At 46.3% G+C, this 24,884-nt stretch overlaps 1 protein-coding gene across 1 annotated transcript in view; it reads right to left on the minus strand.

Moving 5' to 3' along the window:
* The window catches only part of ARID1A (AT-rich interaction domain 1A), an 89,765-nt gene that overhangs the window by 11,152 nt on the left and 53,729 nt on the right, over window positions 1-24,884 (minus strand). Inside the window, 8 exon segments of the mRNA XM_017856336.1 lie at window positions 2,902-3,111; window positions 4,332-4,441; window positions 4,532-4,677; window positions 7,353-7,665; window positions 8,354-8,521; window positions 9,197-9,286; window positions 9,576-9,816; window positions 23,474-23,548. Of these exon segments, the coding sequence (XP_017711825.1) occupies window positions 2,902-3,111; window positions 4,332-4,441; window positions 4,532-4,677; window positions 7,353-7,665; window positions 8,354-8,521; window positions 9,197-9,286; window positions 9,576-9,816; window positions 23,474-23,548 (1,353 nt within the window).

Here is a 24,884-nt window from a genome sequence, read left to right on the forward strand (position 1 = left end):
AGTGGAGATGGGGTTTCACTATGTTGGCCAGGCTGGTCTCAAACTCCTGGCTTCAAGTCATCTACTCACCTCAGCCTCCTAAAGTGCTGGGATTACAGGCATGAGCCACTGTGCCTGGCCCTAAATCCTATTTTAAATGCACTAATAAAAACTAACATTTTATAAAATGGAGACTCGTGATAGTATCAATGACCACCCTGCTTGACTTGCTTTGTCAAACTGGGAATTTACACATCTGATTTTTTTCCTGGAATGGTGCTCCCTGCAAATTTGACATTCTTGTGCCACTGCTCTCCTAACATATCTCACTGACAAATAACCACAGATCCCTTTCCCTTACCAGTCACTGTCCTGATGGTCCAGGTGTTCAGGGTCTTATTTATTTATTTAGAGACAGAGTCTCACTTTGTCACCGAGGCTGGAGTGTAGTGGCGCCATTTCTGCTCACTGCAACCTCCTCCTCCTGGGTTCAAGTGATTCTCCTGCCTCAGTCTGCCAAGCAGTGGGACTACAGGCGCCTGCCACCACGCCCCACTAATTTTTATATTTTTAGTAGAGACAAGGTTTGGCCATGTTGGCCAGGCTGGTCTCAGACCTCAGATGATCCGCCCGTCTCAGCCTCCCAAAGTGCTGGGATTACAGGTGTGAGTCACTGTGCCCGGCCCAGGGCCTTATTATGACTTTTTTTTTTTTTTTTTGAGACGGAGTCTCGCTTTGTCGCCTAGGCTGGAGTGCAGTGGCACGATCTCGGCTCACTGCAAGCTCCGCCTCCTGGGTTCATGCCATTCTCCTGCCTCAGCCTCCGAGTAGCTGGGACTACAGGCGCCCGCCATCACGCCCGGCTCATTTTTTTGTATTTTTAGTAGAGACGGGGTTTCACCATGTTAGCCAGGATGGTCTCGATCTCCTGACCTCGTGATCCACCCGCCTTGGCCTCCCAAAGTGCTGGGATTACAGGTGTGAGCCACCGCACCCAGCCTTATGACTTTTGTATCTCCCAGCAGCCAACCTACAGTTCTGCCTCCTTCCCTCAGCTTCAGGGCACACTGACCAAGCCCATTCCCCAGATGCTCCCTACAATTAGTCTTTCTGCTCTAGATGGACAGGTCTCCTTCTTCATGTATTCTTACGCTTATTCATCTACCATATGGTAAACCTGTTCCCCCAAGGCCTGAGAACAAGGGTTTTCCAGTCCCTATACACAAAGGAAGTTCAGTAAGTCGTAATGTCTGCTGATACGGTACCCATGACACTAGAAAGAAGAGTTTCAACAGGCACAGAGGGGGACAACCTCGATGGGGCAGAGGTGACTAGGAATACTTCTTAAGAGTGGGTAACACCTGAGCTAAGTCTTCATGGTTGGAGATGGCCTTGGTGGGAAATATCCAGACTCTCTCCCATCTCGGTGGCATCTAGGCCAGTCTACTGGATTGGCCACTCTTCCACCTAAACCCTACTAATCCTTTAGATAAGCTCAAGATGCAGCTTTGCTTTCTTGGAGCCTTCACAAACTAACTTATAAAAAGCACTCTTTTGCCCCTGAATTATCACTGTCTTATAAAAGTTCAATTACAAGGCATTTTAAAGGTTTGCATCCTTTTGCAATCTGGAAGACAGACTCAGACATCAGAATTCTCTCTGTATCTCATCCTAGGTTCACTGAACCCTGAAGCTCACCCCCAATCAGAAGTGAGTGAAACCTAACCAAAGCTCCCCTTCCCTATAGGCAGGGAAGACTTGACTATGAGATCTGAGTATCAGGGAGAATGGCAGGAATATGCGTGGAGTCACCTCAAAAGCCTTCCATGGCTTTGCTTCTCATGCCAGTTATGTGGCAGTATGCACATGTCTTGTTGTTTTGTTTTCCTTTGTGGGGGAGGGGAATAAAGCCTGAAGGGAGAAGGAATTCATAACTGACTGTTGGCTGGCTTCATTCCAATCACTTTCTTTTCTGCTGGTGACAGCTGTTTTCCTCTTCTGATTTAGAAGGTCTGGAATAAGTCCCTCCCTGCCACGCCTCCCCGAGCTCAGCCACAAACTGATCCAACAGCAGGCTTCTGGTCTGGTGACTACAGAACACACACAGGAGGAAAGTCTGCAAGGCACACTCTGCTGTCTGTCTGTGCTGCCTCACCTGTTTGCCTCCTGGGCTGAGTCTACAAAATTGTAAGGTATCAGAGTAGGCGCAAGCTCTGGGTGGTGTCCAATTCAGGTTTTCATTTAAGTTTCCCATACAGAAAAACTAAACACATCATTTCCTACTACTTCTTCCTTTATAATAAACTATTTCTACTAAACAGTTCCTGAAATCCTATCTCTACTGGGAAGATTCCAGGAATGGGAAGATCTACTTATACTCTGGCTGCCTCTGTACCATCTTGCAGGGCGATTTGTGGCAGAAACCTTGCTGAAAGTCAAGGTTATTTCTAATTTTTGATAGTCTAGTGAGTTATATACTGTTACATAGTGTTTGTATTTTACAAATAAGAAAATTAAGGTTCAGAGTGGTTACACACCTTAAGGTCATATATGTTGTAAGTGGGTAAGAAGGGATTCAAAACCAGGTCCATCTCTCCAAATCCTGTCTTTGCTACTATGCCAAACTGCCTCCCATGGAATCAGAATGCCCACAGACTTTCCCTAGCTTTGCATCTCAGTGGGACCCTAGATACATGGTAAACTTACTGCTAATACCTCATACTACCAGGGAGGTCTCTGCTTCCTGCCTTATCTTCTGGGAAACCTGTGCTCCCTGGTCTATCAATATTATCAATATTCGACTCAGAGAGCAGGAGAGGATGATGTTCCTGTGGGATGCATGGTACCACATGAAGCCAGTGAGTACCTAGAAAGGGGTTTGTGGAAACCACAGGGGCAGTCAAGTGTCAGGCACCCACTCACCTGAGTCAATCCACCAATCTCCTTCACAGACACATAGAGGCGATAGAGGTCCAGAGGTTTCCTACCCACAGCAGGCAGATTTGTCATGCCCATGGCCTTCTCCTCAGTGAAGGCCAGATAACGGTCCACCCACATCTTCCTCTCAGGCTCACCACCCAGCTCATACAACTTGGTGATCTTCTCATTGGTTGTAGTAGAAGAACTGGATTTCTGGAAGGTTCAGGTCAAAATTCATAGGAATGGGTCAGATTCAACGCCTATGCTAAGGGTCTCAGAAGTCTCTTGACTGGAGCAGTGTTAAAGCTTCTTACTCTGGGGTGGTCACTAACACCTGCCCTGCCTTCACAAGGTTGAAGGGCCAAAAAAGAACCAAATTTTTTTTTCCTATAAAGGAAGGAAGCTAACACTGAATATGTTATGTACTGGGTGGGATGCCAGATGCCTTTATATATTAGGTATTATAAAATTATCCCCATTTTTAAAGATAAGGAAGCAGGCACCAGGAGGCAAAGCGTAAGATCTCACAGCTTTTAAGTGGCAGGCTGAGGATCAAATCCTTGTCCATCTGACATCAAAGCCACTACTACTCCCACACTACTACCCAGGAGCCTGAACATACTTAGGTACTATGTTTTAGATAAATCGAAAAACTCACAACATGATCTTGAGGCAATGGGAAGGACTAAAATGAAAATAAACTCTTTGCCTCTTCTAAAGAAAGGAAGGGTTTCCCACCTGGTTGAAGGGCTTTGGATATCATCCTGTCCAAGACAGGAGGATGGTCAAAAGGGCTGGGAGCTAGAGGTGAAGACTTACAGGAGGTTAACAGCTATGATTTTTATTTTCCCTACATATATAGATAGGGAAAGTGAGGTATGGCCAAGGACAGAAATATTTCAAACGACCCAAATGCTGAGTAGGACCCATTACTACTGCACAGCCTAACAGCACACCCAGGACCAACCTAAGGGAAGCCAAGGACTCAAGCCTCATGTGCCTTATTTCCTTCTTTACAGAACACAGGGTACCATTCCTGCTGCCACGAGTAAGGTTCAGGAAGAGAAGAGCAACTAGTTGCCCATGGCACACCCCATCTATCAATGCTTGCGTACAGGAGGCACGGTTTCACAGAGGGCACCAGCCAAACAGTACAGAGAGTTTGATGCTGCAGGGTCTGCCATTTCCCCCATAACAAACAGCTGTGAGAATATTATGTTATTTACCAGGATCCCTTAGACCAACCCAGACCCAACTCACTGAGCTATTATTCTGAGACCCTTCATGATAAGAGGAGGCAACAGCAACTTTTTCAGAGACTATCTAGTCTGGTGTCATAAAAGGCTGGGATCTTGTCTCTCTCTTTTCTTTTTCCTTCCTATCACTGAAAAGATAGGACACAAAATTGAAAGAGACAACACAAAAATTGCTACCTTGGATTTGGATTCTGTCTTGGGTGTCCCGTCTGCCTTGTTGTTCATTTTGGTGGCTGGAGTTAACTTGACATCCCCAAGGCCCATCATCTCTGGGCTGGCTGCCATCCCTGTAAAAGAGAAAAAAATTCTCAAGACCAGTAAGTTTAGCTGTGATGTGACTCTTGAAGAAATCTCTAGTGAGAATGACTAGCACTTACCTGCAGAATTGTTGGCCATGGTTCCACCCATGGAATATGGGGGTCCCTGAGGGTTGATCATGCCAGCCATACTATTAATCCCTTGTCCATAAGGAGGTCCAGTTCCCATCATGCCCCCTTGATTCATATTGGGGTAGCCTGGCGGCCTAAGGAAGAAGATGGAAAGTGAGAGAGACTAAGGTTAGACTCTGGGCTTTTAGATTTGAACTTGAGCCAAATAGTGCTGTGTGATCATCGAGTTAGGATTAAAAGGAAAACAATGATGGGTCCCCAAAACTAGAACTATGCAACATCCGGATATTATTTTTCTTTATTTTCTTGAGATAGGGTATTGCTCTGGCACCCTGGCTGGAGTGCAGTGGTGTGATCATAGCTTTCTGCAGCCTTAAACTCCTGAGCTCAAACGATCTGCCTTCTTCAGCCTCCTGAGTGCCAAAGACTATGAGGCATGCACCACCATGTCCAGCTAACACCCAGATTTTCTTATCTTCTACATCCCACAAAAGATATTAAGAGAGTTCAAGTTCTGGATAGCAAACAATAGTTTATTTAATTTTTTTTTTTTGAGACAGTCTTGCTCTGTTGCCCAGGCTGGAGCACAGTGGCGTGATCTCGGCTCGCTGCAAGCTCCGCCTCCCAGGTTCACGCCATTCTCCTGCCTCAGCCTCCCAAGTAGCTGGGACTACAGGTACCCGCCACCATGCCAGGCTAATTTTTTGTACTTTTAGTAGAGACAGAGTTTCCCTGTATTAGCCAGGATGGTCTCAATGTCCTGTCCTCGTGATCCGCCTGCCTTGGCCTCCCAAAGTGCTGGGATCATAGGGGTGAGCCACCATGCCCGGCCAATTTTTTTTTTTTGTTTAGATGGGAGTTTCATTCTTGTCGCCCAGGCTGGAGTGCAATGGTGCGATCTCGGCTCACTGCAACCTGTAACCTCCACCTCCCAGGTACAAGCGATTCTCCTGCCTCAGCCTCCCAAGTAGCTGGGATTACAGGTGCCCACCACCATGCCTGGCTAATTTTCTGTATTTTTAGTAGAGATGGGGTTTCGCCATGCTGGGCAGGCTGGTCTTGAACTCCTGACCTCAGGTCATCCACCTGCCTCGGTACCCCAAAGTGCTAGGATAACAGGAGTGAGCCACCGCACCCAGCCACGATAGCTGAATTTCAAAGGGTACAATTCTTTGAAGCAGAGCCCTGCTGTGTCTTTTAAGTACTGCCTTCCTCAAAGCCACCTCCAAAGTCAAGTTGTATTTCCATTTAAGGGCCCTCTCTGTGGCAAAAGACATAGATGAAATGCCGAACTGTACCACTTTTTGTCATGCTAAATTCCGGACTGGAACCCTCAGCATATCACCCAGAGGTGGCTTTGCATTATTTCTTGATGGGCTAATGCAAACTTTGCACTTCCATCTTTCTGAAGTTCTGCCAAATCCACCTCTTTATAGTCAATCACCCTATTTTACCTTGGTTCATCAACAACTCAATAAGATTTAGTGGCCAAAGAAGTCGTTAAACCTAATCACGTGAGCCTTCTGCACTCCAGCACCAGAGTCAACACACAGGACCACATAAAACAGTAAGAGAAATGGCAAACCACAAGCTTACCATTTGCTATTTCTAACACCAAAGATCCAAGACATATGTATCATTAAGAATCCTTTTGGAAACCAAAATGTTGACTGATAGAAGTTAAACCACCTACTCTGAACCCTTATTTTGCAAATCAAAATAAGCTGTCTTTAGCCCTGGCAACATAGTGAGACCCCATATCTATTTAAAAAAAAAAAAAAAAAAAAAAAGAGGCTGGGCATGGTGGATCATGCCTAGCACTTTGGGAGGCCAAGGCAGGCAGCTCGCTTGAGGTCAGGAGTTCGAGACCAGCCTGGCTAACATGGTGAAACCCAGTATCTACTAAAAATATAAAAATTAACAGGGCATGGTGGCAGGTGCCTGTAATCCCAGCTACTCAGGAGGCTGAGGCAGGAGAATTGCTTGAACTGGGAAGCAGAGGTTGCAGTGAGCTGAAAGTGCACCACTGCACTCCAGCTTGGGCAACAGAGTGAGACTCTGTCTCAAAATAAGTAAATAAATAAATAAAAATAAAAAATAAAAAATAAAATTAGCCGTGTGTGGTGGTGTGTGCCTGTAGTCCCAACTACTCAGAAGGCTGAGGTGGGAGGATCACTTAAGCCTGGGAGGTCAAGGCTGCAGTGAACTGTGGTCATGCCACTGCAATTCAGTCTGGGGAACAGAGCAAGGTCCTGTCTCAAAAGATCCCAAAACTAAACAAAACACTCCACAAAAACCTTTTTTCTTTTCTTCTCTTTTTTTTTTTCAGTCTCGTTCTGTCGCCCAGGCTAGAGTGCAGTGGCACAATCTCGGCTCACTGCAACCTCCGCCTCCTGGGTTCAAGCGATTCTCCTGCCTCAGCCTCCTGAGTAGCTGGGATCACAGGCGTGCACCACCACACCCGGCTAATTTTGTATTTTTAGTATAGACGGGGTTTCACCATATAGGTCAGGCTGGTCTCAAACTTCTGACCTCATGATCTGCCTGCCTTGGCCTCCCACAGTGCTAGGATTACAGGCGTGAGCCACCACGCCCGGCCAAAACCCTGTCTTTTATAAAGCTCTTTACATATCATGTATGTTTAGTCATGTGAAATTTCAGACCCATCTAAGACATGTAAGAATTAACACTTCATACACACACACCCATTCCCCCCCCCCCGATTTAGGTCCAGAAGCATCTCAATAATCTGAGTGGGTCTACAATACATTTTCTAGAACTGACACCCTCTCCACTTCCCAGGCCTTACCTGTTTTGGATAGAGTTGGCAGCAACATGCATGGCGACAGCAGTTTCTTGGGTTTTCCGGTTCATGCCCCCTGGTGGAGGACACATCCCTGACCCAACCTGAGGTGGCATATTAGCCATGTTAGGGCCATAAGGCCGGTTGCCCATGGAGGCGTGACTCATCCTCCCTGGAGGAAGTGTGCCGTAAGGTGGGATGCCAGGCTGTCCATGCATCTGACCTCCGGCACCCATGGGGTTTATGCCTCCAGCCATGCCTGCACTGGGGTAGTTGGCATTGGGCAAGGCATTATAGTTTGGCTGCCTGGGGTAGCCACCTGAGAGGGGAGGAAGAGAAGACAGAGACTTGGTTAGTGACTCACCAGTAACTCACTAGTATCTCTCAACTCTAGAACACCAAACAATGTCATTCAATATTTTGGTTAGGAAAGAGACCAACTTCGTGGTAGCCTTTATCTCCATGAGAAAAAGTGGGGGGTGCCAGAAGCATGTAAAGGCAGGTCAGTTATCCCCTCCATCTTAAAGGCAGCACAGAGCAAGGCTGGCTTTGCTGCCACACAGGCACTTCAACTTCCAGAAGAAGATAACTTCCTTTCGATCTCCATGCTCTGTGTAAGATACTCAACTTTTGATCTGCCTAGGGTTGCAATTTTGAGCAAAGATCTATTCCATTATGACTTATTCACTAAAAATAATTTTAAAAAAGTAATAACCAATAGCTACCATGTATTAATTGTCTGTGCTCAATGGTGGAGTAAACACCTTATCTCCATTTTTACAAATGAAACAGAGGCTCAGTGAAATTGAAAGACTTTCTCATGGTGACAGAGTAAGTGGAGACAAATGGAATCTTTCCTTGCCCTTCTTCAAGGGCCTGGCCTGGGTGGATTTAAGGCAAAGGACAGCCCTTCTCTCACAAGGTTACAAGCTAGATGGCAACATATCAGACAAGGAACTGTTTTCTCCTCTCACCCCTATCTACTCCTAACTGGGTAGTATACTGACCTTGTGGGCCATACTGACCCCCCTGGGGACCATAGCTCCCCATGGAGTTCTGCTGGTAGGAGCCCATGCCTGTGTGTATCTGTCCTCCGGAAGGCTGACGCGGAGATAAGGCTGAGCCGGGCTGGGGGGAACTGTACTGGGGCATCTGGGGGTTCCTCTGCATATAACCTATTTGTGGGTAGTATCCACATAGTTATTAGCTTTATACAATGCGAACAAATGCTCTCCCTCCTTATCCTGGGACTTTACCATCTACATTTTCTTTAGCAGCTACTTGCATGGAGTCTCTATCTGATTTTCTATATAGTGGTATGTCATTTTAGGCACCTTCAGAGTGACATAAGCCATTAACCAGGGCATGCCGACTGTTCCTGCTAAATGGAGGTTTGAAAAGACAAAGAAGAATGACAAAAACCAAAATGAATGACTTAATGAGTGAAGACCAAATGTTGAGTCTTCAGCAACTGCCGACCACATGAGGCAAAATGTAAGGGGGCAACCATCAAAACAGAGACAAGTACTGAGAAATGGAGACACTAACATGGCCAAGCCCACTCTAACTTCACACTTTGCTGCTGGGTCTCAGCACAAAGAAGTAGTAAGTGTTTGAGATTGCATATCTGCTAATTACCCTGATCTGATCACTATACGTTATATCTATTGAAACATCACTATGTTCCCCATAAATAAGTACAATTATCATGTCAACTTTTAAATATAAAAACAATTTGCTGCAGGGATTGTCCTAAGCTTCATGGTCAAAGAGCTCTCTAAAAGCTACTGCATAGGGCACTCAAATGTCTGCCGTAGCTCCCTGCCCCTCCCCAACACCCAGGCTCTCACCTCGATCTTGGGCAATGCTTGATTGGTTCATGGAAGGATGCATGATGCTGTCCGACTGGCCACTGGGTGGCCGAGGTGGCATCTGGTTGCCTGCTCCAGACAAATAACAACATAAGAATATCATGGCTAAGCCTGGGAATTCTAGCTAGGTAGTCAATTCAGAGCTAGAAGTGGCTCATGGAGAGGCCAAGTACCTCCCAGTATCACACACAAAGAGATCCAGCCAACAGGTTCCAATCTCCCTTCTCCAAATGCTAAGGGGGAAACTATGCAGGCATGAGCCAGAGATGCTTTCTCTGCCAGGGGAAGACTAGGATTCCTTAATATTACTGGGGGCAGTCACCTTTCCCTCTCCCTAAAGCCCAGCACTTGAGGGTACCTGGCACTGCAGCAGGCGAGAGTGGTCCTGAGCGAGACTGAGCAACACTGGCGGGAGAGCCAACAGGGGACGGGGAGGGGCCTCGGATGCCAGGCAGGTGAGGGGAAGTATGAGGAGAAAAAGGAGACTGAGCTGGATTACTCTGCTCTCCTTGGCTGCTGGAAATCCCTGATGTGCTCACTCCAGGACTCAGAGCTCCTTCTGTCCCCATGGGGAGGTCATCTATTGAACCAGATAGATCCTAGAACATATACATAAGAACATGGATTAGTAATATTAGGCAGAAAGATTCTACTATCAATAATCCTACTACTTGCTTAGCATTTTCCTTAAATAATCAAGAGGAAATACATCACACACATTCTTTAGTCATGATACTATTTTATTTAAAAAAAAAAAAAAAATTTTTTTTTTTTTTTTTTTTGAGACAGAGTTTCGTTCTTGTTGCCCAGGCTGGAGTGCAATGGTGTGTCTCAGCTCATCGCAACCTCTGTCTCCCAGGTCCAAGTGATTTTCCTGCCTCAGCCTCCTGAGTGGCTAGGATTACAGGCATGTGCCACCACGCCCGGCTAAATTTTTTGTATTTTTAGTAGAGACGGGTTTTCTCCATGTTGGTCAGGCTGGTCTCGAACTCCCGACCGCAGGAGGCCCTCCTTGGCCTCCCAAAGTGCTGAGATTATAGGCGTGAGCCACCGCGCCAGGCCCTAGTCATAATACTATAATTTACATATGGCAAACTCTGTTAAGGACCAGGTGGAATATATATTAGACCTTGGTGGGCCATAAAGCCTCCTTCAAAACTATTCAACTCTGACACAATAGAGCAATAGTAGTGAGACAATATACAAACAATGGTGTGACTGAGTTTTGCTGATTCCTTTTCTATCCTTCTATCCCCTCAGAAGCAGATCTAGCTAGCACTTTCGTCTTCTTTCCCAGTCCTAACTTCTATAGTCATAAGAAAGCAACTACTTCAGTGAGGCTTTAGTTCTTTTCTAATAGCAAAACTTTACAAAATGCTGCCAGGATGGCACCAGGAGCTACAAGAGAATGTTAACAAGTTTGGGAAACATTTATAGATCCCCTCTCCTTCTATTATATATTAGAATGATGATTATTATTATAGATTATCATAGCCTCCATTTGCCAAGGACTCACTCCAAGTCACCATACTTTATAACATAAGGGGTGGGAGGTAAGAAAGAGATACATTGGATGAGAAAGGCAATTTCTTAACCGCCAAGAAGGTCTGGGACTATACTCCTAACACCTGGTCTATAACAGTAATCAACAAATGTTTGCCAATTGAACAAATTCTGTTTTTTCCCAGCTTTTATGTTTTTCAGTGAGAACTTGGTATTTATTTGTAGGCTTTGCTTGTCTTGAATTAATCAATAAAGAGTTCACTCTAGGTCAACAAACTCCAGTATTAGCAAATAGGAGCTCAATATGAAAAATATTCACCTAAGAAAATGTACCCTAACTCCATCCCCTGCCCCATGTTCATTCTCTAGCTAGCAACATTACTTCAGGCTGGGAACTAACTGTAATTGAAGAAAGGATGAAAACCCTGATACTTAAATGGTAAATAAAAGAGTTCTCTTAAACACACTGGGCCACATGCAGTGGCTCATGCCTGCAGCCCCAGCCTTTTGTGAGGCTGAGGCAGGCAGATCACTTGAGCCCAGAAGTTCGAGACCAGCCTGGGCAACATGGCAAAACCCTGTCTCTACTAAAAATACCCCCCAAAAAAAGCCAGGTGTCGTGGTGTGCAGCTGTAGTCCCAGCTACTTGGGAGGCTGAGGTGGGATAATCACTTGAGCCAGTGAGGAGGAGGCTATAGGGAGCCAAGATTGTACCACTGCACTCCAGCATAGGTAACAGAGCAAAACACTGTCACGAAGACAAACAAACAAAAACAAAACTGAAAACACCACACATCTCGAGGAGGAGATCTAAGTTGGTTTGAGTCTATTCCTGCTCACACAAACAAGCTCACCCTGGAAAGATAGGCTGAAAGTGACTTTGACCCTAAGATCTGACAGTAACACTGGAGGTCAGAGGGCACCTTTTAGGCTCGCTCTTCTTCAAGTATCCAAGCTGGGTGGACCTTCCACAAACCACTTGGTACCTCACTAGGCTGGGAGCATTTCTGCTGAGCTCTAGGAGACAAAGTTTGCTCTGAAGGCAGGTAGGTAGGTGTGCATTTGTGCCTGTGTCCAGCTTTCCATGTTAGCTGAGAAGTCAGAAAATGCTAGCTTTCTTTTTGTTAAGAAGTAGGCCAGGCATGCCACAGCATACTTTAAAAATGCAATGAGAATTAGTTCCAGCATAGAATGATTTCAAGAGGTCAACCACAAGGTAACAGCAAAGGACATCTTCCTTTCTTGAAGGACTAAAGTACCTGGAGCTATGAAGAGCCCCACGTTAGTCCCAAGAGAGAGGGACTCCATCCTTGGTTCTTTTTTTTTTTTTTTGAGACAGGGTCTCACTCTGTTACCCCAGGCTGGAGTACACTGGCACGATGTCAGCTCCCTACAGCCTCAACCTGCCCAGCTCAAGTGATCCTCTTACCTCCACCTCCCAAGTAGCTGGGACTACAGGCACACGCCATCACATATGGCTCTGTGTGTGTGTGTGTAGAAGAGATTCTGCCATGTTGCCCAGGGTGGTCCCAAATTCTTGGGCTCAGTCCTCCCACGCTGGCCTCCCAAACTGCTGATAGGATAGGCATGAGTCACCGTGCCCAGTCCCATCCCTGTTTTGATGCCTAAGTTATACCACAGACATCTAGCCTCTGAACTAAGAACAAACTAAAAGAGGCAGCAAGATGACAAGGAGAGCCACTGTAAGTAGAAAGGGCCTCAAAAAGCACTCGTTAGGCCCTACAGTCTACAGCAAATCCCACAGCTCAATGCTCTGTTTTAGGGATCAGCAGGTTCCCTCACCTACTCCTTACTACAGTCTCCATTCCTTATCAAACTGCCAGCTATTGGTAATAAGAACTTTCCTGCTTACAGGAAAAAGAAGTGTATTTCAGAACAGAATAGGAATCAAGGATCCATCTATCAGACGAGAACTTGGTTCAGTTCAAATCGCTTTGAAAAATTAAATGTTGGCCTGGCGCGGTAGCTCATGTCCGTAATCCCAGCACTTTAGGAGGCCGAGGTGGGCGGATCACGAGGTCAGGAATTTGAGACCAGCCTGGCCAACATGGCGAAACCCCATCTCTACTAAAAATACAAAAATTGGCCAGGTGCGGTGGCTCAAGCCTGTAATCCCAGCACTTTGGGAGGCCGAGACGGGCGGATCACGAGGTCAGGAGATCGAGACCATCCTGGCTAACACGGTGAAACCCCGTCTCTACTAAAATACAAAACTAGCCGGGCGAGGTGGCGGGCGCCTGTAGTCCCAGCTACTCGGGAGGCTGAGACAGGAGAATGGCGTAAACCCGGAGGCGGAGCTTGCAGTGAGCTGAGATCCGGCCACTGCACTCCAGCCTGGGCGACAGCGAGACTCCGCCTCAAAAAAAAAAAAAAAAAAAAAAAAAAAAAATCACCCGGGCATGGTGGTGGGCACCTGTAATCCCAGGTACTCAGGAGGCTAAGGCGGGGAGAATTAATTCCTATGAACCCAGGAGGCGGAGGTTACAGTGATCCAAGATAGCCCCACCAGCTGCCGTTCCAGCCTGGCGAGACAGAGCTGAGGACTCGTCTCAAAAAAAAAAAAAAAAAAAGTTTTGATCATTTTTGTCTTTAGTTATATAAGTAAAACATCAACAGTCTCATGAAAAACACATTTCAGATATTACAGATGAAGCCAAAGTCCCCTACACCAAAGTTCCCCAAGCTGTCTTTCTGTTGCCCTCAACAGAGAAACCACTGTTCAATTTGGTGTGCATCTTTGTGCGTTTTTTTTGTTGTTGTTATTTTTATTTTTTATTTTTAGAGAAAGGGTCTCGGTCTGTCACCTAGGCTGGAGTGCAGTGGCATGATCTCAGCTCACTGCAACCTCCACCTCCCAGATTTAAGCGATTCTCCTGCCTCAGCCTCCTGAGTAGCTGGGATTAGAAAAATTAAATGTTTTGTTTTGATCATTTTTGTCTCTAGTTGTACAAGTAAAACATAAACATTCTCATGATAAAACATTTTAGATATTATAGATGAAGCCAAAGTCCCCCATGGTTGTCTTTCTGTTGCTCTCAATAGAGAAACCACTGTTCAATTTGGTGTGTATCTTTGTGGGTTTTTTTTTTTTTTAAAAAGACAGGGTCTAGGTCTGTCACCCAGGCTGCAGGGCAGTGGTAAGATCTTGGCTCACTGCAACCTCCACCTCCTGGATTCAAGTAATTCTCCTGCCTCTGCCTCCTGAGTAGCTGGGATTACAGGCATACCACCATACCCGGTTAATTTTTGTAGTTTTTAGTAGAGACAGGGTTTCACCACGTTGGCCAGGCTGGTCTCGAACTCCTGACCTCCAGTGATCCGCCCACCTTGGCCTTCCAAAGTGCTGGCATTACAGGCATGAGCTACCGTGCCTGGCCCCCAGCTAATTTTTAAATTTTTTTGTAGAGATGGGGCCTTGCCATGTTGCCCAGGCTTGTCTCGAACTCCTGGGCTCAAGCAATCTGCCCTCCTCAGCCTCCCAATGTTCTAGGATTACAGGCATGAGCCACCACCCCTGGCCTTGGTGTGTATCTCTGGACACGTGCTGAAGCGCTAAGAAAAAAAACCAAACAAGAAACAAAACAAAAAACCAAAACCTGGCCGGGTGTGGTGGCTCATGCCTGTAATCCCAGCACTTTGGGAGGCTGAGGTGGGCGGATCATGAGGTCAGGAGATGCAGACCATCCTGGCTAACATGGTGAAACCCCGTCTCTACTAAAAAAGACAAAAAATGAGCAGGGCGTGGTGGTGGGCACCTGTAGTCCCAGCTACTTGGGAGGCTGAGGCAGGAGAATGGCGTGAACCCAGGAGGTGGAGGCTGTAGTGAGCCAAGGAGATCGCGCCACTGCACTCCAGCCTAGGCAATAGAGTGAGACTCCGTCTCAAAAATACATACATACATACATACATACATACCCACCAACCACTCCTGTCAGCTCACGGCAGGAACTGAGGAGGTCCCTTCAGCCACACTTACAGTTAAAAAACCAGGCTCGTCATAGATCCACAAGGAGAATGTCCCTGCTCCACTTGAGGGATCCTAGAAGCCTAAAGAAAACCTTTGTAGCTCTTGGGGCTGGGGTCTCAGAACTCTGGAGGCATCTGTGGCTGGCAAAGACGTGGCTTCCCCTTCTTCAGGAGAGCTGTCACTTTTGGTAAAGTGCCCTAAGCTTCTTGGAGAAAAAGTGCTAAATAAACCACTGTCAACAGTAGTCCCACCTGGCTGGGATGCCTGGGCAGTGAAAAACACTGGGGAAGGAAGAACATTAATCTTCTTATCGCCCTGATTTGATTGGCTTGGGGCCAACCTCTCAAAGTGTCATTTTCATTAGATGGCAACTGGTCAGCATGGGATAGTTGGTTTCAAATAATTTTAGGTGGCCGGGCGCGGTGGCTCAAGCCTGTAATCCCAGCACTTTGGGAGGCCGAGACGGGCGGATCACGAGGTCAGGAGATCGAGACCATCCTGGCTAACACGGTGAAACCCCGTCTCTACTAAAATACAAAAAACTAGCCGGGCGAGGTGGCGGGCGCCTGTAGTCCCAGCTACTCGGGAGGCTGAGGCAGGAGAATGGCGTGAACCCGGGAGGCGGAGTCTGCAGTGAGCTGAGATCCGGCCACTGCACTCCAGCCCCGGCGACAGAGCAAGACTCCGTCTCAAAAAAAAAAAAAAAAAAAAATTTTAGGAGCCAAAATGTTAGCACAGAAAGGGGCAAATCATTTACGATTAACAGCTACCATTTAAGCATCTACTACATGCCAGACACTTTGCAAAGTTACCCAATTTTCTACAATTCTTGGTTACAGATACTATTACCATTACCATTTTGGTTTTGGTTTGGGTTTTTTTGAGTCAGGGTCTGCCTGTTACCCAGGCTGGAGTGCAGTGGCACAATCCTGGCTCACTGCAACCTGTCTAGCCAGGTTCAAGCCATCCTCCCACCTCAGCCTCCTGAGTAGCTGCGACTACAGACACCGAATTAGTTCTTTTTGTATTTTTGTAGTGATGGAGTTTCACCATGTTTCCCAGGCTGGTCTCAAATTCCTGAGCTCAAGCAATTCTCCCACCTTGGCCTCCCAAAGTGCTTGGGATCACAGGTGTGAGCCACTGTACCCAGTCACATTACCAATTTATAGATGAGGAAGTTGATGCCGAAAAAGATTGGGCTACATGCTTAGGTCATCTGGCAAGTGGTGGAAGCCAGATTTTAAACCCAGGCCTGTTGAACCCTATAGGCCATGCTGGCTTTCTCTCTCCATTATGTTGTGACACTATATCAACTGAGGAGAAAGGTCACGCCTCTAAGGAGACCAAGGCCCAGCTTTTGGTATTTATCAGTTGTGACCTTGGGCAAACTGGCAACAAGCCAGGCTTCGGTTTTCTCACATATACAATCAGAGAGGGCTGGATAAATCTAAGTCTGTGACACCCCTGGCGCATATGCATGAAACCCCCCTAGCACCATATGGTCAGGGTTAAACGACCAGCAGCAATATTCTGGAATGAGAGATACAACAACATATCAGCAATATAAGTTCTAAGACATACCCACCAGTCCCAGTGGCTAGGCATAGTAAATATTTTTATTGGGAAATGGGAGGGAGTAGTAAGGGCAGAAGTCTCCAAAAGATGTCCTGCCCCTCTATCTACATGAACAGATATTGCTCTGAACTCCGTGTCCTTTTATTACACAGGACACACCTCTGCTTTCTACTCCACAAAAAGCCAGTTTTTCAGGTCTTTTGTTCCACAAAAAGCCAGAGTCTGATTGTTAAGCCAGACCTCAATGTTCGTAACAGTTCAGTTTTCTACAACACATTTATCATTAATAAAAAGTTCAGTCGGGCTGGGTGCGGTGGCTCACACCTGTAATCCCAGCACTTTGGGAGGCCGAGGCGGGCGGATCACGAGGTCAGGAGATAGAGACCATACTGGCTAACACAGTGAAACCCCATCTCTACTAAAAAATACAAAAAATTAGCTGTGCGTGGTGGCATGTGCCTGTAGTCCCAACTACTTGGCAGGCTGAGGCGGGAGAATGGCGTGAACCCAGGAGATGGAGATTGCAATGAGCCGAGATCGCACCACCACACTCCAACCTGGGTGACACAGCGAGACTCTGTCTCAAAAAAAAAAAAAAGCCCCTATTCTCCCTGGTGGGGGATGCCCTTGGCATCTCAGGACTCTCAGGTTCTCAATTATCCCAAAAGAGCCCACCTAACAAGCATCTTCTGGAAAGACTGTTAAAAGAACTGTAGCAATGCCCCTTTAATGGGAAGATTTCTTTTCCAGGGTTTGTTCTCCTCCAAGTATAATCCTGCTGAGAGATGGGAGGTGAGGATCAGCCCACTCAGTGCCCTACCAGTTCCAAGGAAGCAGCAGGGCCAGGAGAATTTCCTCACGTGTTTCCAATGTGTTTTGTGCATTTTATTGCTCATCTACCATGCAGATCAAAAGCGCTGGAGCAGATCCAACTATTTCACACAGAATCTCACACTCCAGGCTGGCTACAGCCCTGAAAGCCTTCATTTCTTCACTTGAAATACTGCCCAATGTTATTTTGGGATGTGACCTGATAGAGGAAGCCCACAGGGACTCCATGACGATAACTGTTCCAGCTGTGATTGGTTGCCCAGCCCTAGTGAGCGCCAGCATGAGTCTGTCAGGCTCTGCTGACAAACAGAACTCAGCAGCTAACACCTTCTCTTCACACCACAACAAAACCATGCCTGAAATCACACAGTCCATACCTTATTTTGTGGGGTAGGGGCAGTGGGGGTGCTGGTACTCTCACAGGAAGAACTGCAAGTTCTAAGATGAATTGGCTGCCCGCTGAAGAGTATTTTTAAGCAGGAAGATACCAGATCAGGGTTAGAGGAGGGAAGTTTAAATTATCTCCCAATAGAGCCATATGAAGATGACATAAATTCATTTTGCCGAGCAGGTGAAATGGCAACAGGTACCAAGTATAAAGAATAGGCTCATGACAATGCTCAGATTTAGGGTTTTCCCATAAATCTGGCTAAATCCTTGGGGAATCCCAGATAGAGTTCTTGTATCCATTTAGTTGGGAAAAGCTTTTGCTGAGTTGTGCCGATACAGGCAGGTAAACTACCCATCATGAGAACCAGGTAAATCCTACACACAAGCTTATAGTAAGTGTGTGCCCTGGGAACCTTGCAACTCAGCCATCCCCATTGAAATGATAATACTTGAATGAAAAAATTCCATAATGACCAAATCTATACTAGTAATTTGTCAGTCCCCTATCCCCGCCCCACCCCTAGGCTGCTCTCATGCTGAAGAATGGGAGGAAATCCTGAAGAACACAGAAGAGACTGGGAAACATAACCCATGAAGAAAAGGAAAAGGTAGGAGAGCAGGCAACAGCCTTAAACTCTAAGGAAGAAAAACTGAGACAAAATTAATTACTTAAGGCAAATAAGTTTTTGGGAGACTTGGCTTTTCATAAAACCTTCCTCAAGCAACAATTTGTTGAGGGTAGCAGAGAAGAAGAGGCTACCTCTACTGAACACTTGTACAATAAAGTTTCAGTCATAAGTTCTCTTTTTTTCTCCTTAGTCTTTGCTATAAATGTAAGAAAGATAAATTTGACCCACCCCAGACTGGTAGGGACTCCAAGAGTTACAGAATTGCTGTGACATTATTCCATGGTCTCAATCCAACAGATTAACTGCCACCTATGCCTAGAGAGCAGGCTTGCTGGTGTTAACTGAAATGCCAAGAAAGAATCAACACACAGAATAGGCTGCCTTTCATACCCGGTGGTAATTCCAGGTCAGGAGTTAAGCAGGTAGTAAAGTAAGGAAGGGGAAGAAAAGATTCAGAGGTTGACAATACCCTTTTTTTTGTTTTTTTGTTTTTTGAGACGGAGTCTCGCTCTGTCGCCCAGGCTGGAGTGCAGTGGCCGGATCTCGGCTCACTGCAAGCTCTGCCTCCCGGGTTTACACCATTCTCCTGCCTCAGCCTCCCGAGTAGCTGGGACTACAGGCGCCCGCCACCTTGTCCAGCTAGTTTTTGTTTTGTATTTCTTAGTAGAGACGGGGTTTCACCGTGTTAGCCAGGATGGTCTCGATCTCCTGACCTCGTGATCCGCCCGCCTTAGTCTCCCAAAGTGCTGGGATTACAGGCTAGAGCCACCGCGCCCGGCCGACAACACCCTTTTAGTGTAAGACCAAGCCCTATCACCTACATGGACTACCTGCATGGTTTGGAACAGCAGAAACTACTCCAGGAAAGACTCAGAAAAATCTGTTTCCTACTTGCCCCGTCAAGTTTCCAAAACTTGGTTTGTATCTTAGAAACCATCACATAGGATGACATCCCCCACCAAACTCCCTCTTCTCCTTTTCTACAATAGGCTATTGTTCTGAAGATAATGATTCATTCTTCCTGGTACCTTTTGGCCACCTGATGGGGAAGGCATAGAAGAGAAGGGTTAGACTCTTTTTGTCTCCAGAATGCTTTTCAGGGGCCCATCTCCAAGAAGAAACCCCCTATATACACATCAGAATTCATAAAGAAAGCTCTGGAGACCAAATCTCCAAATACAAAGGATGTTGGAAAAAGTTAATAAAGTTTCTTTATATCTTCCTTTTGAAAGGAAGCAGAATTGACACAAATATGTGACTATCACATATTCAACCCTAAGGTGAGTGGCTTTCATTTAATTTTCACAATCATCTTCTGATATAGGTATTACCCCCATTTTAACAAAGAAGCAGGTTCAGAAGTGACTTGCCCAAGGACAGACAACTATTAAATAAACCTGAGGTTCAACTCCATTACTTTACACTCTTTCCAAAAGGTATTAATAGAAGCTTGACATGATCAAAGGCTGGGTTCCATGCTCCAATAGAGGTAAGGCCAACAACCTATATCACCAGACATGCTGAGTGATTAGCTACTTGACTCAACTGGCTAACCTCATGAGGCTCACTTAACTACTTTATTGAAGGAAAGACTGATACTAGATAAATCAGACTCTACAAATCTATGATGCTATGTGTTCCCCTCTTTCCTTTTTTTTTTTCAGATGGAGTTTCACCCTGTCCTCCAGGCTGGAGTGCAGTGGCGCAATCTCAGCTCACTGCAACCTCCGCTTCCCAGGTTCTAGCGATTCTCCTGCCTCAGCCTCCTGAGTAGCTGGGATTACAAGCCCGGCTAATTTCTGTATTTTTAGTAGAGACAGGGTTTCACCATGTTGGTCAGGTTGGTCTCGAACTCCTGACCTCAGGTGATCCACCCGCCTCGGCCTCCCAAAGTGCTGGGATTACAGGCGTGAGCCACGGTGCCCAACCCCCCTCTTTTCTAATTACTCCTGCTATAACTTGCAGCGTTTATTTCAAATCAGCGCTTTCACCGATAACCTTCAACTTAAACCTACTTTTTCTATGCTAAATTAAAGGGTACAGTACTTCTTCTCACCCCTGGGTTTTCTGTAGGGTACTTAATGTATAAGAGGACAGAGGGCTGTGGGGAGGGTGACTTTTAATGTAGGGAAACAAGCAGAAGTCCCATTAAGGCAGAAGTCCCATGAAAGTAGGAGCCTGGTCTCTGCTGGGTATTCAAACTGAATGTGTTCGAATCCTTTTATCAATCACAAGGGCGTGGCTCACAGATTTTAAAAAAATCAAGGTATTCCTGGCCTCTAGATGGCCTCCTGAAACCCTCACACTTTCCTCCTCACCCAGCACTGCAGCCACCCTTCCGAACTGCAGGATGTTTGGGTTTTGTTTAGGTACCCCACTTCCCAAGCTACAAGATGGGAAGACTCCTTTCTTTTTTTGGGGGGGGGGAGGGGGAAGACTCCTTTCTAGAGGCTTTAAAAGCCAAGCAAGCTTCAACCCTCTGGCCACAGAGGTGCTCCAACAATAGGGTAACTGAACTCTCCTTTCACACACATCAGGCTGGCTGATTTCCCAACCACCAGAGTAGAATTGGGTGGGAGGATAAAGTGCTTGAAGATGCTTTATAGGTACAACAACTACAGGCTAAAATTGTTTTTTTTTTAGCCTTGGAAACTTCCAAGATGAAAACAGTTTTGTGGAGGCAGTGAGGAATCAGAAGCCTCCACGTACCAAGAAGAGATCTGCTAGCCATTCTATTAAACCATCTACTTTGACCCAAGTCAGAGGACTAGTTCCCTACTCTCACCCTATAGGCAGGGCCCAGAGTTCCTCTAAGGCTCCTCTAGATGCAGTTACAGGACTGATGGCACTGTGCTCTATCTCTACTAGCCTGTGGGACCAGAGCAAGATCAGGCTATTTAGTGACCAGAAAGATGCCAGACACACAAACAACAAGATGCTTGATAAATGTTGCTCAATGAATTATCTACTCAAAAGCATCCTCTTTAGACACAATCTCTGTTAGTCCTCTTTCTTTTCCTTAATCTCCATTCCCCCATCCTAAACCCCTGTACCTGAATTCTAAACCTCCACAAGAGACGTGCTCTTGGGTGCTGGTATCAGGAGAACTCGATTCTCCTGTTTAAAACTCAGAAGTACAACCCCGAATGGGTCTTGACAACTTCTGCAGCAGTGCAGAAAAGGAGTGTCTGGAAAGGAGGCTGTCAGAGGCAGGGCTCTGTGTCACTGGAGAAATTTCAATCTAATTGTGAAAATACGAGAACGTGCTGTTCTAACCCACCTCTGCAAAATCTCTTGAGGCAGGTCTGACCCTTTGGGTGGAGGCTGAGGGCACTGCTGAGGTAAAAAGGTGGGGAGAAGAAAGACTGCTGGGCTGCATTCCTGTGGTGGGAGCCCCTGCAAACAGCGGCTGGGTCACTGCAGCAGCCATTGATTTTCCAGGGGTCGATATTATACTCCCACAGATATGCTCAGCTGGAGGTTTAATCACATCGAGTGCTTCTGCTCAACATTTCCCCATTGTTCCCCTACCCCTGCAACAAACCAATAAAACAAACACCAAACACAATGAGAACTGGCAAAGGATAGATGAGAAGGTGCTCCTCACAGCTGTCCCCCACCCCCGGAGAAACTCTAGGCACCAGCTCAAAGGGAGTAAATGCAAGAGAGAGCCAACACTACATGGGGCAGTCCACAAGACACTGCAGGGACAGACCCATGGGCCCCAGAAAAATTGTTTTTTTTTTTTTGAGACGGAGTCTTACTCTGTCACCCAGGCTGGAGTGCAGTGGCACGATTTTGGCTCACTGCAAGCTCTGCCTCCCGGGTTCATGCCATTCTCCTGCCTCAGCCTCCCGAGTAGCTGGGACCACAAGCGCCCACCACCATGTCTGGCTAATTTTTTGTATTTTTTAGTAGAGACGGGGTTTCACCATATTAGCCAGGATGGTCTCTATCTCCTGACCTCGTGATCTGCCTGCCCCAGCCTCCCAAAGTGCTGGGATTACAGCCATGAGCCACCGCGCCCGGCCGAGAATTTTTAATTCATTGCCTAACACCCTCATATAGACCCCATCTAAAACTGGGAGATTTTACATAAAATCCAGGCATCTAACTTCTACCAAAAGGAAAAAAAAAAAAAAAAAAAAAAAAGATAATGATGATGATTCTGGAACTCCCATAAGCCACGAACTGGTTGAAACCCTGCTTTTCAGTTTGTCACAGTCTCATCAGGCCTGTACAGTACCATGTTATCTGCCTGACCAGTCACCCTGCCCTGCAAAGGCTTCTCACTGTCTTACTCAGTTAGTAACCACTTTTGGCCAAAATGTATGAAATGTTTTGAGAGTCACCAGTTAATAGACTCAAATCTGGGAAAAAAAAAAAAAAAAAAAAAAAAGAATCTGGGTCAGAGCTGGGCCTGAGTTAGAGCAGCCAAGAGCAGTGCATATTTATGGAATAGGGCTGTTCTAATCCCAGCAGGAAAGAAGAGCACTGTAAAGCTAGAGAAGGCAAAGAAGTTAGGAACCCCCTACTTTCTCAAAGCCAAGCATTCCCTGTTAGGAAGGTTAACCAAATGGAGTTTGTTCTATTATGAAGATCATCAGCTATAATCTTAGAACCTGAGTAAAGAGGGCAGGAAAGGGGAGTGAAAGGAAAGGAACACAGAAAGCAAGCAGAGTTCTGGGTATGAGAAGTGTAACAAGGAGGGGGTGTTGCCTTAGGCTTCCACATCATCTGGCTTTCCTCTCTACAGCAAGCCTGGTTGCCCCTCAGAATTATACCAACCAGAAAGCAAGCAAGGACAACCAGGGAAGGCAAAGTTGGCACTGTGCTGAACACGGCTTAGAACTAGGGGGGCTGGATGGCCTCCTTGGTTTTGTAAACTCTTAAATTTATACTTGTCAGTGATCTTCCCTACCTTAGCCTACTGGTCTATATATAAAATCCAAATATTTAGGGGGAGAAGGTGGAATAAACAGATTTGAGAGTGAGAAACGGATAGAATCTTAAACCAGAATACAACCTCAAAGGACTTTGAAAAGAACAACTCTGAACACAGGGGAGCTATAATCAAGTTCCAGAAGATAACAGGGGATAAAAATCCAAATAGTCTTGATAATGGTTCCTCTGAACGTCAACCTATTTTGTTTTTCAGACATGGTCTTGCTCATAGACCCAGACTGGAGTGCAGTCGTGCAAGCATAGCTCACTGCAGCCTCAAACTCCTGGGCTCAAGCAATCCTCCTGCCTTAGCCTCCCACACTGCTGGGATTACAGGTGTAAGCCACCACACCTGGCCACTGATCCCTTGTAGTTTAAATCTGTTTTCTCTCTTACCTTCCCCAAAATGTCAGGAAAAATTACTTTCACCCATCCCCATCTCAGTAAACAATATTCAATATTCTTCCCACATCAAAGCTGGCCGTAAGGGACAGGTTCACTGACTCTCAAGATTAAGCCTCCAACCTTCGCACCTTCAACAAGGCATGGATTCTTAGCTTCCTTGGGAAAGGTCAAATGGAAAGGAAGCTAGCAGCTTGGAGGTAAGTTCTGCCTCAAGGCAATCAGATTATGTCACAATACCAACCAATTCTATGCTGATAACAGGCAGGGAAGATGAAACAATTTCAGGCCATAAAGTAGGGGTTTCAGGAGACCAAGCGCTGGTCCCCAGAGGGATGGCAACAGAATACAGACCGATGTCATCACAGCTTTCTAGTATGTCTTAGACACAAGAGAAAAAAACAATAGGGCTAATTCTACACTTGACTTATCAGGTATGGTGTTTGTTTGTTTTTTGAGACGGAGTCTTGCTATGTCACCCAGCTGGCGTCTCTTGGGTTCAAGCAATTCCCCTGCCTCAGCCTCCCTAGTAGCTGCTAGTAGCTGGGACTACAGGCGCGTACCACCACACCCAGGTGTTTTTTTTTTTTTTGGAAACGGAGTATTGTTCTGTAGTCGAGGCTGTGTAAGTGCGGTGGCGCAATCTCGGCTCACTACAACCTCCGCCTCCCAGGTTCAAGCAATTCTCCCTGCCTCAGCCTCCCAAGTAGCTGGGATTACAGGTGCCTGCCACCACGCCCAGCTCATTTTTGTATTATTTAGTAGAGACAGGGTTTTACCATATTGGCCAGGCTGGTTTTGAACTCCCGACCTCGAGTGATTCGCCCACCTTGGCCTCCCAAAGTGCTGGGATTACAGGTGTGAGCCACCGCATCTAGCCCACACCCAGCTAATTTTTTGCATTTTATTAGAGACAGGGTTTCACCATGTTGTCCAAGGATGGTCTCGATCTCCTCACCTCATAATCTGCCCGCCTCAGCCTCCCAAAGTGCTGGGATTACAGGCGTGAGCCAGTGCGCCTGGCCAGGTATGTTAACATAGCTCCACACCTACAGGTCCTCCCCTCTGGGCCAAGTTTCAAGAAACACATTCTCACCTTGGCTTAAAGGATCCTACTGGTTTCTACAAAGATAATATTTCTAGGTGGACTTGGCTCATTTCCTGTTCAAAAGGCCCAAGTCCGCCCAAGGACAGACACGAAACAGCTGGGCAACCAAACATCTGAGAGCTGGTTTTCTGATTTTCGTTGATTTTGTTGGACAGAAAAGCAACAATAGCAAAAGAAAATGCAAGGGGGAATGGGTGAAGGTGAGCCACTGTCACTATGACAACTAGTTCATCCATGATGACTAAGGAATATCAGGACATTCCAGTTTCTGAGAATTCTTCCTTTCAGAGTAAATGC

This window comes from Rhinopithecus bieti, unplaced genomic scaffold (assembly GCF_001698545.2).
Source record: "Rhinopithecus bieti isolate Rb0 unplaced genomic scaffold, ASM169854v2 scaffold_41082, whole genome shotgun sequence".
Classification (NCBI taxonomy): domain Eukaryota; kingdom Metazoa; phylum Chordata; class Mammalia; order Primates; family Cercopithecidae; genus Rhinopithecus; species Rhinopithecus bieti.